This window comes from Protopterus annectens, chromosome 12.part0, assembly GCF_019279795.1.
Source record: "Protopterus annectens isolate FY-2018-M chromosome 12.part0, PAN1.0, whole genome shotgun sequence".
In the NCBI taxonomy this organism is placed as follows: Eukaryota; Metazoa; Chordata; order Ceratodontiformes; family Protopteridae; genus Protopterus; species Protopterus annectens.
In genome coordinates this window covers 207,020,588-207,038,842 of record NC_056746.1, presented here as the reverse complement: position 1 = coordinate 207,038,842, position 18,255 = coordinate 207,020,588, and the positions used below count along the sequence as shown (strand labels likewise).

At 36.7% G+C, this 18,255-nt stretch overlaps 1 protein-coding gene across 1 annotated transcript in view; it reads left to right on the top strand.

Annotated features, from left to right (window-relative positions):
* Nucleotides 1-18,255, top strand: part of ABCA3 (ATP binding cassette subfamily A member 3) — a gene marked incomplete in the record, with an annotated part of 1,818,321 nt that overhangs the window by 1,169,495 nt on the left and 630,571 nt on the right. Inside the window, 1 exon segment of the mRNA XM_044089258.1 lies at nt 17,037-17,171. Coding sequence (XP_043945193.1) covers nt 17,037-17,171 — 135 coding nt within the window.

The window sequence follows — 18,255 nt, the reverse complement described above, 5'->3', positions numbered from 1 at the left end:
ATTTCGCTAAATTTGCATGTGTCACAAGTGATAATTCAATAAAGGTGTTTGGGAGGGGTGGAAGGATATATTGGAAGAGGCTAAACAAAAGAGAGCACAAAAAGTGTGAAGCTGAATGCTCTTGTTTATGAATAGTAAAATACAAGCAGTGAAAATATTTTTAGTCTCTTTAGTTTTATATATGGGTCAGGCATATTTTAATCAACCAGAGGAGAAGGTGTGGAAAATAATTAATAAAGACTTGAAGGAATTTATCTTGGAGGGGAGGAGAGCAAAAATTAAGCGGGATAAGCTGATCCTTCCCGTAGTACAAGGTGGATTTGAATTACCAGATTTGATGGGATATTTTAGTGCTATACAATTGAGGCTCATGTAAATAACCCAAGCAGAAAGGTTATAATTCAAAATGTAAAGGAAAGATGAAGTGATGAGAGAGGGCAGGAGTTCAAGTAATAGAGAAGAGAATGGAGTTTTGTTTATCAGATCTTTATGGAGAATAACAACAACCATACCAAATATTATATTCTTAAAGTAGTAGAAAGTATTCTAAGAAGTAAGCCAACACAAAAATGTAGAAAGTGGATTTTACCAGTAGGGATGACAGCAAGTAGGAATACAGAAAATAGGCAAGGGGGTCTGGAATTGACTGGAGAAAGCTGGCAAAGGAACCAAGATACTGGGAGTAAATATCTAGAGTGCGAAAGTTAATAGTGAGTTGAGGTCAGGAAACCTTTGGATTGCAGGCTAGAGACTGCACCAAGGGTTAATATCAGAGTATAGGCAAAGAGAAAGGGATAGAATAATCTTAACTCATTAACACCTATGTGGTATGGAATGTCACACTTCTAGCAGCTTTCTTTCACACATCTTGAATTCCAGAGCATTTTCTGAAAATGATTTATTTATTGACATTTGTTAAATTAAAAACAACGCGATAACAAACCACAAAACTATAAACTTTATTACATAAACCTGATAAGTGCTTTAATTCCAAAAGGAACTTCTTCAGACCAAGACAAACACTTAAAAAAACTTATTTAAAAGATTACATCAGAAACAGCTGACCAAAGTGAATCAATGAATTAACCCTTTAGTTTTTAAGACTACCTTGTAGTTCTCCTTTTCATTTAGTACAGGGAAATTGCATGCATTTAATCTTGCCTGCCAACAGTATTCTTTCCAATTTAAGTCATCCTCAGCATCAAACCTACTAGCATAATTCGATACTTGATCGACCACAGAAAACTTCAAACCAACTTTTTCAACTTCTGAACTGTGTTTATTAATAACATGTTTGGCTAGGCTGTTATTTATTTCTTTGATATCTACAGACCTAAGATGTTCATATATTCTTCTAAGTTCTCTGCTGGTTCTCCCTATGTGTTTATTCAATAATAATGATGAGTATCGAATGGAGCAATTCAAAAAGCCCAGTTTTATATAATCCCTGCTCGAAACCTGAATTGGAATTTTTTTTGTTAGTGTGTGAAAGTGATGTAAGAGAGTTATTAGGGTCAAAAGTGCATGAAAATTTTTATAACAACTGCAGAAGAGAGGAATGCTTTATTGCAGTTGAAAAATAATTGTGTGTGTGTGTGTGTGTGTATATATATATATATATATATATATATATATATATACAAAAAACTAAGGCTGACAAAGGAAATGCTGTTGTGATATTAGAAATTATTATAGTACAGTTGAAAAAATGTTAAATGACAAAAAATTCTACAAAATGGTTTCATGGGAAGAGGTGGTGAGGTCATATAAATGTCATTGATGCCTGTATTGAGGAATGATTGCTAGAAGGGCTTATTTCAGTGAGTTTAGCTGAATATTTTAGAATTTGGAATCCCAAATTGGGAATTTTTTTGGCCTTCCCAAGATTTATAAGGATTTAAATATGCCTAGTTTTCGGCCCATAGTGGCCAGTCAAGGCTGGAAGACAGAATCTATGGCAATTTTTGCAGCTAAATTTTTGCAGAAATTAGTGTGCCACAGTGATTCTTATATTAGGGATTCCTTCCATTTTAAAAATCTGATATCTGAAATGCAGGTGGATATTTCCACATTATTGGTGATAGCAGATGTTCTGTCCTTGTATACAACTATTCCAAATGCAGAGGGCTTGGAAACAGTGAACGAAGAATTGCTCCAATCCAACCTTTATTCTAAGGATGCAGTAAGGATGTTAGTTGAAATACTGGATGTTATATTGAGTTATAATTTTTTTGTTTTGGGAGGTAAAATTTATAAACAGACTAATGGTGTAGCTATGGGTGCTATAATGGCATCCAGTTATGCCAATATTTTTATGATGGGTTGAGAGAAAGAGTTTATATACAAGTCTGATTTCATTAAAATTTTTATTTTTTTAAACATTTTATTGATGACTTGTTTTTTTTATGGAAAGGCAATGTGGAATAAAATACTGTGTCTAGTAGTATTATGTTTGTGCACAGTGTGAACCAAGATGAAAGTAACTTTCTGGACTTAAAAGTTTATAAGTCTGCCAACAGGCTAAAAGTTAGAATTTTGAAAAAGGAATTACACAGCAAAAGTTATTTGTACTGTAATAACATGCATAACAAGAATTTAAAAAGAAATATAGTAAAGAGTCAATTTCAAAGATTAAGTGACTTAACAGAAGATCAAAATTATTTTGAGATAGAAAGTTGTGCCATGAAAGAAAAGTTTGAAAATAGAGGGTATCTGGAAAGTCTAATAAAAGAAGTCAGAGAAGAGGTAGGGTAAGGTAAGGGAAAGTAACCTGTCTACAAGTGAACTGGCAGAAAAAAATGCAACAGATACAAATTTTACATTAGCCTATGTTTTACAAAATTCCACAGATGCTAATAGTATAAGGCAAATTATTAAGAAAAACTGGACGTTTCTTTCAAATTTTAAAGAGTTACATAATATTACTGGGGAGACACCAGTATTTGTGACTAAAAGGGGAAAAATATGAAAGAATATTTTTACAGAAAAGCTGAAGGAAAAGTAACAGAAGCTGTTAAAGGTATGAAGAAATGTGAGGGATGCAGGTTCTGTCCATTTATTCTGGAAGGTAAATAAATCAAAGTGGTTGCTATAAATTATAATATTAAGCTAAGTCATGGTTACAACTGCAAATCTAAATTTGTTGTGTATATAGTGTTATGTGGACTGTATTCGCCTTTTTATATAGGGAGAACCAGCAGAGAACTTAATAGAAGAATATCTTAGGGCTGTAGATATTAAAGAAATAACAGCCTAGCCAAGCATGTTAAAAAAACACACTTCAGTAGTTGAAAAGGTTGGTTTTAAGTTTTCTGTGGTCGATCAAGTATCGAATTATGCTAGTAGGTTTGATGCTGAGGACGACTTAAATTGGAAAGAGTACTATTGGCAGGTAAGATTAAATGCATGTAATTTCCCTGAACTAAATGAAAGAGAGAATTACAAGGTAGTCTTTAAAAGGAAAGGTTAATTCATTAATTCACTTTGGTCAGCTGTTTCTGATGTAATCTTTTAAATAAGTTTTTTTTTAAGTCTTTTGACTTGGTCTGAAGAAGTTCCTTTTGGAATGAAAATGCTTTCCAGGTTTATGTAATAAAGTTTATACCTTCGTAGTTTGTTATTGTGTCGTTTTTGTTTTTATACGACCACTGTTTTTTTTTCGTGAGGTTTTTGGTTTAAATTTGTTAAATTAAATTATTATTAAGTTGTTTGTTAAATTAAACTTAAAAATCATATGATAAATGTAAATATTTTGCCAACAGAAAATGCTATTAGGACTACAGATAGCAATGTTGTCAACTTTTGCAGCCTATACACATCTCGTATTCCAAAGCATTTTCTGAAAATTAAACTTAAAACACATAAGATAAACAAATATAAACATTCTGTGAACAATGAAAGGTATTAAAACTGTACAACTAGCAATGCTATCAGTAAGAAATAGTCCTGACAATGATAAGTCATTGCATTTTCTATAAATACTATAATGTAATGTACACAAACCCCAAATTATATTTTTTCTAAACCTTCATGAATGTGCATGTCTTGAAAACTATATTACCCAGATATCTGTTGTTAGAACATTTTTAACCAGACATAAGCTTCCACTTTACAAGAAATTCCCTTATAAGTGCATATTTATTGAAGTATATGCAGAAATATGAAAACACATGTATAATTGTATAATTAATAGTGCAAACAGTACTGGGTATCTCTCAAGATGTTCATCAAAGTGGCCCAGGCTGCCTCACATGAAGTTATCACCCAGCAGAGGGGGTTCGTGAAAGAGGGGTAGTACTGAAATAGAGAGATTGAAGTTCCCCAGATTGACTAGGCACCATTTGGGAGTAGTTGATGAAGAAACCATAAAAGTAGATAAGGGCAACAAGAAGGCACTCCAACCAAGTATGCAAGGAGCTGCATGGGGTATCAGCCAGTCTTAGGCATCTGATATAACCCATATCACTAACCCTGTGGTACAAACCTGTTGACATTTATGTATCATTGGGGTGATCATTTCATTTGTTTTTTTGAAATTGGTTTTACGTACAGGCAGGTTCTTGTTTCAGTTTTGATGTGCATCTGATTTCTTTTATATGATGCAACTCACTCATGTATTCAAAATTGTGCACATCTTCATGAATAGTGTTATGAAGAAGTGTAGCAATATAGACAGAAGTGCTCATCTGAAAAAAGGAATTAAAACTTGCTATATATGCAGTGTATGATTGTCTTGTGTTCTGTCACTGTGATTCTCCGTGGTCTGCTCAGCTTTGACCTGCATAAGTGAAGAAGCTTCCAATTGTATTCCATGTAAGATTTAGTTGTTCAGGTACCTGCCATAACATCTTGTATTGGAATAGGGAGTTTTAGACCCATCCATCTCTCCCCTAGATTGATGCTTCTGTGTTTTCACTCTATTTGATAGCTTTGCTCTTTGTCAGCTGTCACAAACTGAGTGGATGGGTTCTTTTCCAGTCTTATGATCTTTCAGTGACATTTACAAGAAGAGACATCATTTACCACAGAAAACTGAACCCAGTGTTAAAGAAAAAAAGCTTGGAAGCTGAAAAAAATAACCTTCAATGGTGGGAAGCACTAAAGCATTAATAAAAACTGCCGTGCTTCTAGTCCACGGAGATCTGGGACTTTTGATTTTTTTTTCCAGAGAAACCCTTTTTTAACACCTTTATTAAATTTTCTCCAAAGATGCAGATGCATATTCATTATCAGAAACGAAAGCAAAAACCGTATTAGCATTTTTACATGCATTATATACAGTACTTGTATATTTCCTTTTTTCTAACAATTGTCTTTCACGTCAGCATTGCATAAATTGCTCAGTTCCTGCCCTTCCTTAATCCTCACTCCTGCTGAACATTATTTTGCATGTGTTTTGTCACAAATTCTATTTATTTCTATGTAACGTGCTTGTTTCATTGTCTAAAGATGCTACCTCTCGTTCTTTTTTTTTCTTTTACAGTATGCAGTACTTTAGTAACAGTAGGTTTAGATTTTAATTTCCATTATCTTGAAACTGCTATTTGGCAGCCGATAGCATTAAACCTAGTAAGGTCATATGCTTAGGCAGTTCAGATCCTGATACGAATCATTTCTTTAGTTACAGCCATTTACTTCCCTAAAATCTGCGATATAGTACTCTGTAGGGAATTTTTTAAATCTACCAACTAGACTCCCAAAAAACATTTTCCCAGTTACTGCTCTCTTTCACATCACATCTCCACCATATGCTGTCTACCTGAGGAAAAATTCCTTGAAGTCTGCTCAGGGTATTAAAAAATACCTATACAAACACTTCCAAGCACCAATACTAAAACCTCTGGACTTTGTTGTATATGTGGAAGCTATACAGATGTCCTCCCATTACTCCTTTGTAAACTGCCTTTCCAGTCTTTCTCCCCAATCTTTTGTAACCTCCTATGACTGATTCTAATTTTCATCGTGGGATATTTTATATGCCCTATTACATATCCTATTAACAGCAGCTTTTGTTGTAGGCTACTAAAATGTTGTTTTTGATAGTTGTTTAGTTACATTTTGACTCTGTGACATCAGGGACATAAACACACCAGGCCTGTTAGCAACTGCTTAAGTTTTGTAAATTCATATTCAGTACTTCAACACTGCTTCACATCTGTCTTAACTTTCCTCTTCTTTTCAATTTCCCCAAGATCTGTGTCTTCTTTAGTGAAGCTTGTCATTGCATTATCTGGCCAGGGTATTTGAATTTTAGACTTACTGTCAGCCCTGTTAGTCAACACACTGTTTTTTTTTCCTTAATAATTTATTGATTTTTATCTGGCATTTCATGGAATTCTCAAAGATTTTCTTCAGTACCACAGTTCAAATCGGCAATTTTCCATTGCATAGTTTTACTTACAGTCTATGTGCCCCAGCAATATATTACTGGAAAAATGCATTTTTGACTGTATGGTCCTTTGCTTGACAATGCAATTTATTTGCACTTCAAAATCTTATACAGATTTGCCATAGTTTTTCTTCCAAGAAACATTTTTCAGTTTCATGGCTGTAGTTACCAGCTGCAGAGGTCTTTGAGCCCAGGAAAATCAAATCTTTCTTCCCCATTGATTTGCAAAGAACAGATTGAGGTAGGTGGCATAATTTAAGTCATTTTGAAGGTGTTCAGCAAGCCAATTTTTGTGTTTTTACCTTTATTAAGCTGTTCATTTGTTTCTCACTTTCACCCATCAGAGTGGTGGTATCTGCATATCTGAGGTTAATGTTTCTTGCAGTTTTGGTGCTAGCTTCCGATTCCTCTAACTCAGTACTTTGATACATTCAACATATAAATTAAATAAGTAATGCGACCGTATAGTCATCTTGTATGCCTTTGTCAATCTTGAATCAGTCATTTTTTCCCCATTTTCTTCTCTTTCTTGTTCTACATGTAAATTTCTCAAGAGACAAGTAAGGTGACTCTTGTATCCCTATTTTTCTATGAACTTGCCACAGTTTACGGTCTATACAGTCAAAGGTTTTAGAGTAGTCATAGTGTAAGTAAATATTTTTCTGGTCTTCCCTTGATTTCTGTCTTACCCAGCAGTTCTTGACAATTTGATATCTGTTATCCCTGCCCCTTCTAAATCAAACTTGTACATCTGGTAGTTCTTGGTCCTTATTTTGCTGGAGTCTAGCTCACAGAATCATGATGCTAGCTTATTAGCATCACCCACTTTTGGGTTTGGAGTATAAATTGACCTTTTTTTGATCCATTAACCATTGTTGTGTTTTCCAATTTTGTTGGTAAATTCTGAACATCACTGCAATAGCATCATTTTGCAGGGTAAACCAATATTGAGATGGAATTACATCACTTTTGTCTTGTTTTATTAGCAAGGTGTTTTACTGCCCATTGAATTTCTCTGTCTAGAGGGTCTGTCTCTAGGTCAGTGTATGTATCAGTGATATAGTCCTTAAGATATATAGATCTCCTGTATATCCCTGCCAATATTATCTTTTTCTGATAGGTCCCTACATGCCCATTTTTACCTAGAAGTGTTTCTTAGCACTAATTCTCTTGAAGAGATTGCTTGTCCTTTCCATGATGATGTGTAATTTCAGTTCATTTCACAACTCATAAATATTCCTTCTTATCACCTCTTGTTCTGTATTTTTTTTGTCTCCCTCATCCCTAGGCCACTTCTAACGTCTCCACAGTTATCCATTTTGTCTCCTTAATCTTTCTGTTTGGAATATTTCTGTTCCCACCCCCTGGCAGTATGGGGTTATAATTAGGTAGGTACATAAGTAACTTTTTCTTCACACCTATATGTGTGAGAGAAAGTACAAAAGCTTCAGTGAAGTCTGGGTAGATCACTTCTAGAAGTCCTTGTTAAGCCCTTCTGTAACCCAGTTATAAAGCTGAACTAGGTTCAGCTGTTAGCTCTTTCTGGCATCGAATTCATGTCTGTTATTATCCTTCCCAGTCATGATGTGGTGTTCCTCCTCCATTTAATGTACCATCATTGATGTAGGTGGCTACTTTCTGTCTTTCCCCGGTTGTTCCTAAACAGCCTGTGTCTGACACCTCCATGTTCACCCAATTAGTCATTGATTTGTGTTTGTGTACCAGCGGTCTTCACCATCCTTAATCACTGCTTACATATGTTCTTAGTTCACTGTTTCAGTACCAACTCTTGGGATTTCTCACATGTAGGTGTAAAAGTCCAGCATGAATATCAGAAATCTCACCTCCTCCATACATCAGAAGTGAGGACATCATTGTTATAAAGGGTAGTCAGCCAGTGCCATTTTCCGTTCTTGCTTGTCCCAGAATTTCAGTGAACAACTTGCTTGTTATCTGGGATCAGTCTGAAACCAGAGGTTCAGAGAAGGCACTCCCTTGGGGAAGATTTTCCTGTTTTTTCTGATTATTAATAATGTAGTTGCCAAAGCAAGTTGACAACTGCCTTAAACATGAGAAGCAAATTTCGCAGAGTTCTTCATTCCCTTTGTCTCTTCTGTCTGGAACACAGTTTGGTCAGTTGTCTCCAGTGTGCTTGATTTAATGTTATCACCAAAAATTGAAGAGCTGAATGTTTAGAGATGTTCTTGTAGCAAATATGAATTTGGCTTAGGTGCAACATGGTGTCAGCAGGTCCTTGAGGTCCTCATAGGCATTTGAATAAAAGCCCAATTGTGGTTTCAGCAGTGGGGTGTCTGGGTTCCATTAAGGGATCTGGTGGCATTACTTCCAGGAGTCCCCCCAACAAAGACAGGGTGAGCAGAGCTCTTAGTTGATTTCGTAAGAAAAGTTGCACCTCGGCTACCCTGGCTAATAGGGCTCTTAACTGCCAGTTTCTCATGCTAATTGACATATGAGATCATCTTCAGGCATTTGAAACAAGTCATAGGGGGACCAGGATAAGAGCCTTAAAATGGAAGTCCTGGACTTGTGTAGCCTCTGTTCCCAATATTTCTGTGAAGTTCTAGATGCATCACGCAGGACAGCTGCTATGGGGTCCTTAATAAGGAGGCATGCCTGGTTGAGAGAACAGCCCTTTTCTAAACATTTGAAAGTAGATAAATCCTGATGTCCACTCGGATAAGGAGCTCCTCTTTAGACCCTCTGCAGAAAAGGTGATTAAAGGCTGAAGAAAAAGGAGAAAACTCTGTAGTTGGACTTCCTTCAAACCCTCCCCCAATATGTTCCAAACTATATATAAAAAAAAAAAAAAACTGCACTAGATGTCTCAAATTGCATAACACAACACAAATTGAACTAAAAACACAAAAAAGTAGAGTCCCAAAATCTTCTCTTGAGAATATTAATGCCATTAGTTAAGCACTTTCGGCCAGCAACTCTGGCAATCTTCAGAACAAACAACTAAATTGATGTTCCCCTTATATAAAAAAAAAAAAAAAGCCAACAGTCCCAACCAATCACACTACATTCAATTAATTGATAAGAAACGTGAAAAACGTAATAAAAAATCCACTTAAAACAACACATTTCCTGAGTGAAACTTTAAAAAAAAATATATATATATATATATATATATATATATATATATATATATATATGTGTGTGTGTGTGTGTGTTACTAAGAACCAAACAGCAGTAGGCAGCTTACACGGTCAATTAAGGTCCGTCCTCACCACAAACAATTCGTGAAAAGTGTCACTTCCACAAGCCAGTATATAGAAACACAGGTTTATTCCAAAAATCACAGATTTAGCGCTTTCGTTTCATTCCATGAAACTTCTTCAGAATAAATACATTTAAAAGAACTTCCTCATTTATAGTGGTCAACATAACATTCATTGGTTTACATTTTTTAAAAAATGCTATTACATCATACATCTAATTAAAAACCACCACGTCTTAAAAGGCCATCACATATATAATGCAGTAACATCTTAGAAAGTTTTAAATGACATTACATATATTGCAATACCCACAGGATAATTATATTAGATGCAAAAGATATAAAGCATGAAACATACTGTCTAAAATTAATAAGCTTCGTACTTTAGTTCTCATTTTTAAAGCTGGTGCAATGGATAAGTGGTCATTCAGACCACGTCTAATACAGGCATCCAACTGCATCTGCCATATTAATTCATGAAACTCTAATAGTTTCCCAATCGCCCCCCCCCCCCAATCTGAGGGTTGGACCTATTCAATTACCCAGAACTTAAAACAGCTCCATCACACTCCTGAGTGTGTCTGTAGAGCGCATTTGTGTCTTTTTTCCTCCCAATATCGTAGATGTGTTCATACACTCTATACTTTAAATTTCTTTCAGTTTTGCCTATATAATAAGAGAAACATTTCAAGCAATATGCCAGATAAATCACTCCTTTGGTCTGGCAAGTATAATACCCCTTCATTATCATACTCTTATTGTTGTTAATACCAGGTATACTTCACTCAGGTTGGCAATCCACTTACACTGACGGCAACAGCCGCAGGCATAACTCCCCAACTTCCTTCTAGCCCCGGTACTATTGTACTGCTCTTGTTGTCTACTCCCTCTCTCAAATACATTCTTCAAATTAGCACCTCTCCTATAACTGAATTTTAGTGGTGCCTGGAAAATGTTTAAGCTATTGGGCATGATTTTAAACATATTCCAATACTTTAGCACTATGCTCCTCACCTTACTAGTATTGTACCTTACTACAAAATAATGCCCATTCCATCCCTCATTTGTACTTTGGGGAACTTCACATATATTTACTCTAGTCCCTGTACCAACTAGATAATCTCCATTCAATAAAGTATATTTTGTACCCCACCCTCCAATAATTTCATCCTTAATGGCTTGTTCAACTGGGTACTTCCTATCTTCAAATAGTTTACCGATAAATTCAATTTCTTCCAGGAATTCATCCCTTTTAGATGTTATCCAGGCCACACGGACCATCTGTCCCTTAATAATGTTTTTCTTTAAATATCGGGGGTAGTAGCTGTCAAAATGCAAATATGTATTGGAAAAATATTTTTTCCTGTATATTGTGGATAATACTTTCCGATTAATACAATCCTTATACAATTTTACATCCACTTCCCCAACCTGGTAGGGAAATTTTAAAAAATCAGTTGTAGTTCCTATATAGTTAATAAATAAGGGAATGTTATCCACAGGCCCTTTCCATAATATTAATATATCATCCAGAAAGTGGAAGTATCCCTTAATATACTGCCAAAAGTTAGAGGTAAATACAAAATGTTTCTCCCAATATAACATAATTATATTGGCATACACGGGGGCATATGAGGCCCCCATAGCAACTCCTTCGAGTTGCTTATAGTATTCCCCCTGGAAATACAAAAAAAATTATTCTTAAGTATAATTTCCATGTTCTCAATAACTGTCCTCAGATCCATAGCTGTCAGAAACCTCATCTCAATAAGCATTTCTTCAAACCAACTCATACTTAGGTCCTGGGGTATAACCGAAAATAAATCTCTGACGTCAATGGTCAAAAAGGAAAATTCATCAAATTCAATACAGCTAACTTTACGTAAAAGATCCTATGAATCAATCAATATGTGGTCATATAAGGCATAGGAAGGTTTCAGTTTTTCATTCACAAAAACCCTTAAAGGTTGCGTATTTGATCCACCCGATGAAACAGTAGGTCTAAGGGGTGGGTGGGTCATTTGCATCTTTATGCGTTTTAGGTATTCCAAAAATACCCTGTATTATTGGTTTTTAACATTAAAGAAGTTGTACAAATCAATTTCAGATGTCCCCTGCATAAAATTATCTTCCAGTATCCAATCTATAAGGCTATAGGCCACATCTATTTCACCCTGAGATACCTGTGAATATTTCCCATCTGTATTTAATAGTTCCATCATTTTACCACTGTAATTAACGTGCTCCATCAGAACCACCCCACCCCCTTTATCTGGTTTCTTAATTCTGATTTCAGAATTAGAAACCAAGGTTCGTAGAATAGCTTGCTCTTCCTTTGTTAAATTTCCTTCATTCCACCTCTTGGCACACAGCAGTTTTTTAACATCACTTTCCACTAATGCACCAAAGTTACTAAGTATAGGGTGTAAGGGTGGATTAATAATCATTTTTTTATGTAATCTACCTCTATGGGTTCCTGTACTTCCTTCTGAGAACATTTCCTTTAAATTCAAATTCCTTAGAAACATTTTGATATCCAAAAGTGTCTCACTGTATTTTCCTTTTCTAGCTGGTACAAAATTAAATCCTTTTTCAAAAAGTTCAAAGTGTATTTTCTGTAAAGCAATATCAGTGTAATTAAAAATATGAAAACCATTGTGGGTATAAATATACCCTTCCTTTACAGTATCATGTATGTCTGAGTTCACTGTACTAATAAAATCAGAACCCACCATCCATGTGTCAACCATCATATCATTCATACCGTCCACTATCTCATATTCCCGTGTCCCCTGTGGAATCTGTTGCAACTGTTGTTGGTTCCCCATCCCTGGGTAACTTGGGAATATGATGGTTGTACCCCCATATTCTGAATTCTCGGGAATCTCCTGGGGGGTAGTTTCTGTAAAGGGGGAACTGCATAATTATTATTCCTATTAAAGTCGAACACATTCCCTACATTATTACTCTGAACATTCATTTTTCTTTTATTTTTCGGCAAAAACATAGAATATGCATACCCGTCCTGATATTCTTTTGTATCTCTCTTAAATTTATTTTGTTTCCTCTCATAATTCTTTGCCATATCTTTATCCACATCATGCAATACACAAAATATTTCTCTGTGTTAATAGCAAATAACAAATCCTCTTGTATTTTCTGATTCAATTCACTTATTTTGTTCATCATATTTGTCATTAATTTCTCATTGTCAGTAATAATAACTCGCATAATCTCTAGACCACAATTATTTAAAATATCAACAATTTTATCAAACATTTCAGAACCATAAATCACATTATTTGGGAATTTGCCAAGCCTAAGCCCTCTAGGTACACGCTTAGAGGCTGTACATTCCCTTAAAAACCAATTATCAAGCATACAACTTTTATATTTAATCAAAACATCTTTAAATCTATAGACCATACCTTGGTATGACCTATTAGTATCCAAAGTTGGTTGTTTATTGTCGTCCATGAAATCCATACGCTTAACCCAGTCATTGAAATTAAGATCTGTATATGCTGAAAAAATGACTAGAAATGTCCAAAACACCATAGTTTCTCTGTCCCAGTCCATTAGAATTGCTCACATTAGAGTTAGAAAAGGACGCTATAGATCCACTCGCTACTCTGTCTCCAACAACTGGAAATGATGTCACCATGTCTTGTTTTGGCTGAAAACACGGAATAGATGTCTCCAAGTCCGTATTTCCAGATTCGCCAGTAGAGTACAATTGAACAATTCTAGATAATTCACTCAAAAGGTTATTTTGCCCAGATAAAGGCAAAGGACTCCCTCGCCCGTTGCTCGCTCACACACATATATGTGTGTGTGTGTTCAGTCTGTCCTTCATTCTACATAGGAAAGACCAACGGACAACTGAGAACTCGGATTTATGAGCATTATTTATACCATAAAAAAGAACAATTTGGCAATGCCCTTTACAAGCATACTTTTTCCTGTGTGGGTAATAAAAATGGAGTTAAATTCTATTTTGGAGTTATTGACCATGTTCCCCAGAATTTTAATGGGGACAGAGATGGAGAACTTGACTATAGGGAGTTTAAATGGCAAATTTTATTGGACGTATGTAGGGCACCAGGCTTGAACAATGGAGTTAATTACATGGCAGTTTTAAGAAGAAAGGCATATTATAATGTAAATAGTTTTTTTATGTATGTACACACACACATATATGTTTTTAAAGTTTCACTCAGGAAATGTGTTGTTCTAAGTTAATTTTTTTATTACATGTTTTTCACGTTTCTTATCAATTAATTGAATGTAATGTGATTGGTTGGGATTGTTGGCTTTTTTTTTTATATAAGGGGAACATCAATTTAGTTGTTTGTTCTGAAGAAGGCCAGAGTTGTTGGCCGAAAGCACTTAACCAGTGGCATTAAAATTCTCAAGAGAAGATTTTTGGATTCCACTTTTTTTGTGTTTGTTACAAACTATACTAGCAAAACTTACCCCTTCTCTTCCAAGTAGGGTAAAGAAAAGTTGCAGAAAGGGAGGAATGCCACTTTACAAAAAAAGTGGAGAACTGACTACATAAACTGGACCTGGGGGGTCTCAGGGCTAAGATCCCAACAGGGAGAAGCTCTGACTGTTCACAGCACCGTGCCCCCTATTCCCACAGAAAAAAAAAATTGGAGGATGACTCTTTGTTTAAAAAACAATGTGATTAAGTAGTTCAAGACAAGTGGGTATCTTGTCTGAGAACATTCTACATTTTCTTGCCTCTCTGATACCCAATTAGTACAATCTGTCTTTTCCTTTCAAACTTGGATCCAAGTACTACTCTCCCTTCTAGACAATGACATAGCCTGTGTTCAGATAAAGCTAATCTCCTTTCCAGATTTCTCCAAGCATCCTCCTCCTCGACATGTTAGCCACTGGCACATCTAACACTTCTGAAAGTTCTAGCCTCCTCTACTTGTACCTTTCTGCCACCTACTCGGCACTGTTTGCTACTGTCTCAGCTGTCCCATTTGAAAGACTGTTGGTGCCTGGTTGAACGATAGCTTGTACCCAGTGACCACCTTAGTCATCTCCTCCCATGTCATATTAGATCTCTAATGTGGTATCTTAATCTCCCTTGCCAAGAATATTAGTCTCCTAAATCACTGAGTATATAATCACTAGCAGCATTTTTTGTCCCACACAGGCTGTCAGTTGTATCACTAGATACATCTGCAGTCTTTTCCTTCTAGGTGCAACACCCAAAGGTGTATTCCCTGCCTATGCTTATTGCCTCCTGCTGCATTTCTGTGTTAGTCATTTGAAGCCCATTTGATTGGTGGAGCTTAGTGCATCAAATGGTTGATGTTGACACGCACATTTTTCATAGCCTCTAATAACCTCCATGAAAGGGATGGTGCAGCCCATATTATAAATATCTGTAAAATCAGTAAACCTTGGCCCAGGTTATAATTTTTGTCCTTGTCTTGTTCAGTCTGTTTGGTTTGTCAGGTGGTCCTTGAATATCTGTATACTGAACTGCATACAGTTTCTTTCCCATCCGTCCTTTACTCCTTCTGCAAGTGCTGCTGTTCCTTTTTTCCTCTTTTTTTTTTTTTTTTTTTGTCAGGTGGTATCCTCTCTTGTCTTTGTGGTACTGCACAGCTACCTCTAGATATACCTCCCTTTCATTACATGTTTCTGCTGATGGTCTTTGTCCTCCCATCTTATAGGTTCATAGGTTGGTACTAGGCTATCAGCCCTAGGGCCTATACAAGCCTAGCCATAACAATTCCCTGGCTATTTCTTCCCACATTATTTACTTTCCTGGACCCCTGTCTAGCAGGGCGACTGACGTGATCCCTGGGGTGAATTTCCTTTCTCCCATCCAATCGTCAATGTTCCTCTTGAAGAGGTCCAAAGAGGCACTCTGCTTGACATGTATGGGCAATCTATTCCAGAGTCTGGGGAGTCTCTGGGTCAGGAACCTATCCCTCCAGCATGTTTTGTTTATTGTGATGACAAGGTTTAGATCCCTGGAGCGTGTAGCTCTGAGGGATTGGGATTTCTTTAAGTGTAGCATGTCCAACAGCTCTGGGTTTGACATGGCCTTGTATGTTAAGCAGAGATCGCCTCTGAGTAGACGATCTGTGACAGAGTATAGCTGGAGTTTTTTAAGGCGGTCAGCGTAGGGCATCTGCTTTAGGCCTGTGATTCTTTTAGTGAGGTATTTCTGAGGCCTTTCCAGTTGTTGCAGATGTCTTGAGAGGTACATACCAAATGGGGCGTTGTATTCTATAATGGGTCTAATGAGGGATGAGTACAGTGGGACATCTTGGCATCCTTCTTTGGGCTTACTTTCCCACTTTCACTCTTTACCTTACTTTGTGCTGCAACATTAGCTCTTAGTTCATTTACTGTTGCCTATGTCCTCTTGTAATGTGTCTTTGTCCTCCCTACATTATCACACCCCATTTTTTTTGTTTGCCCTCCTTCTGTTTCCTTCTCTTCTTTAGTTCCACTCCCCATGTTAACCTAACTAGTTAATCGGCCACCATAGCTAGCTACAATATTGTGCTCTAAAGTTCCCCCAGTCTTCTGGAAGTTCCACATCTACTAAAATTCCAGTGATCCCAGAGTTGCACCTTGGCCTCACATTCTGAACACTTCACCATTCTGATTTCCCCACTAAACAAATTTAATAAGTAACACTGATGTATGTAGCAGCACGGGTTACCTTAATTTGGTCGACAGACCATTTAACTGACAACCAGTAATTCAGTACACTTCAAGACAAATAACAGGGATTGGTCCCCCTCCCCAATGTTGTGTGACCCTGGAGTTGGTATATTATAGTTGGGGGGGGCGCATCCCCACACACTGGGGGGTGTGGGGGGCCAAGCCCTCCACCTATATTCGTTCAAAATCTGTACTTTTTGTGTTATTTTCTACTTTTGACAGAAACTAGGTTGGGGGCTGCACCCCCCACTCCCTCCCTAACTATCTATACCAACTCCAGGGTAGCATGACATTGGGGAGGGGGACCAATCCCTGTTGTTTGTCTTGAAGTGTACTGAATTACTGGTTGTTAGTCAAATGGTCTGTCGATCAAATGGGTTTCAGTCAAATGGTCTGTCGATCAAATGAAGGTAACCCAGCAGCACATGTGTCTTTAATATGTATGTTATGTCCATCTTCATCTGCAGATTCAAGAGCACATGTGATATTGTGTTTGTGTGAGATTATATAACTGTTTATCTCATAATGTTTATATGTGAAGTTGAGTCTTGTATGATATTTATGTACGCAAATGGATCTGAAGTAATAAGTAATGCATCCTTTCTGTTGATGGATACTAGCGCAGATTGGGAGAATGATTGTATATCTGGGGATCGAGAACTCTGCTGAGTCCATTTTTCATGTGCTATTTTCTGTTGACAGATTCTGTTACTGGATGATGCAGCAGTGGCATCAGAGGACAGAGATGTTGCTGATGAGAAGAAGCGAGTGATGGAAGTTGCACCCACTGTGATACCATCCTTAGGAAGTCCTCTTTTAATTAAAGAACTTACAAAGGTTAGAGACTGTGTACAAAGTTTAAAAGAAAATCTACATCAATATTTTGCTTATGAGTGCTACATATTGAGGTGTCCACAGAATATAATATGCATAAACCTGTGTTGTTTAACTTCAGCAAATTAGTCATATAATGTTGTGGAGGAACAGTGTTGTACTGTTTAAACAAAATCTTGGCTTGCCTAGGTGTACAGATGTTTACTTACCAATGGCTGCCTTGCCTAGAAATTAAGTGTGATTGATCTGTGCATACTGATAGATTTGGTAAATATATTGTAACCAACTAGTATTGCAGGCTGACTTCTTCCAGTTGCTCTCTCGTACATGCATGCTCAGTGCTAACAGAAATTTCCCTTTGCTTTGCTTTATCCTTCCATGTGCCGTGCTGCTCTGTTTTCAGTTTAGTTGCAGGTTTATTACAGCCAACACTCCAGAGTGACATTTTACCCTGCTGCTATTTCTGTTCCTCTTCTGTCAAGCTCCTTGAATGCCTCATTGGATTTGCTTGCACCCATTCTAAAAGATCCATTTATCCTTCTCTCTGTCTCTTTCTACCCATAGTTCAGACAAACTTTTACCTACTTGAGTAGTAAGAAAGACAGCCAGCTATCCCTTAAACTAGAGAAACAAGGCTATGGCCTAGTGGTAGCCTATGTGGGAGTGAATGACCTGAGGCATTCCACCTAGAGGGACAGTCGGAGAAACATGATTAAACTTATTACGCATGCGTTAGAGGAAGAAAACACTTGTACTGGGTGGTTTCTTGTCTTTGTCAAGAAAGATGGCTTCATACCAAGACAAGGTTAAGTAGTTGGTGTCATTAAAAAGGGGTGTAGTATTTATTAGCCAAGGCTTAGATGGTAGAAAAGGAATATGTTTTCCTAGTGATAGCTTACACCTCTCATACAAAGACGTTCGCATACTGGCTAAAGCCTTTTCTATCCCCATAGTGCATTTTTTTTTAAGTTCACCTACTGGACATTTCAGCATAGCAAAGTCAAACCCAAATATGGACACAATCACAGTGGTACTACTCAACATTAAGAGTGTAAATAGAAAGATGCCAGAACTTGTCCCGTCATGC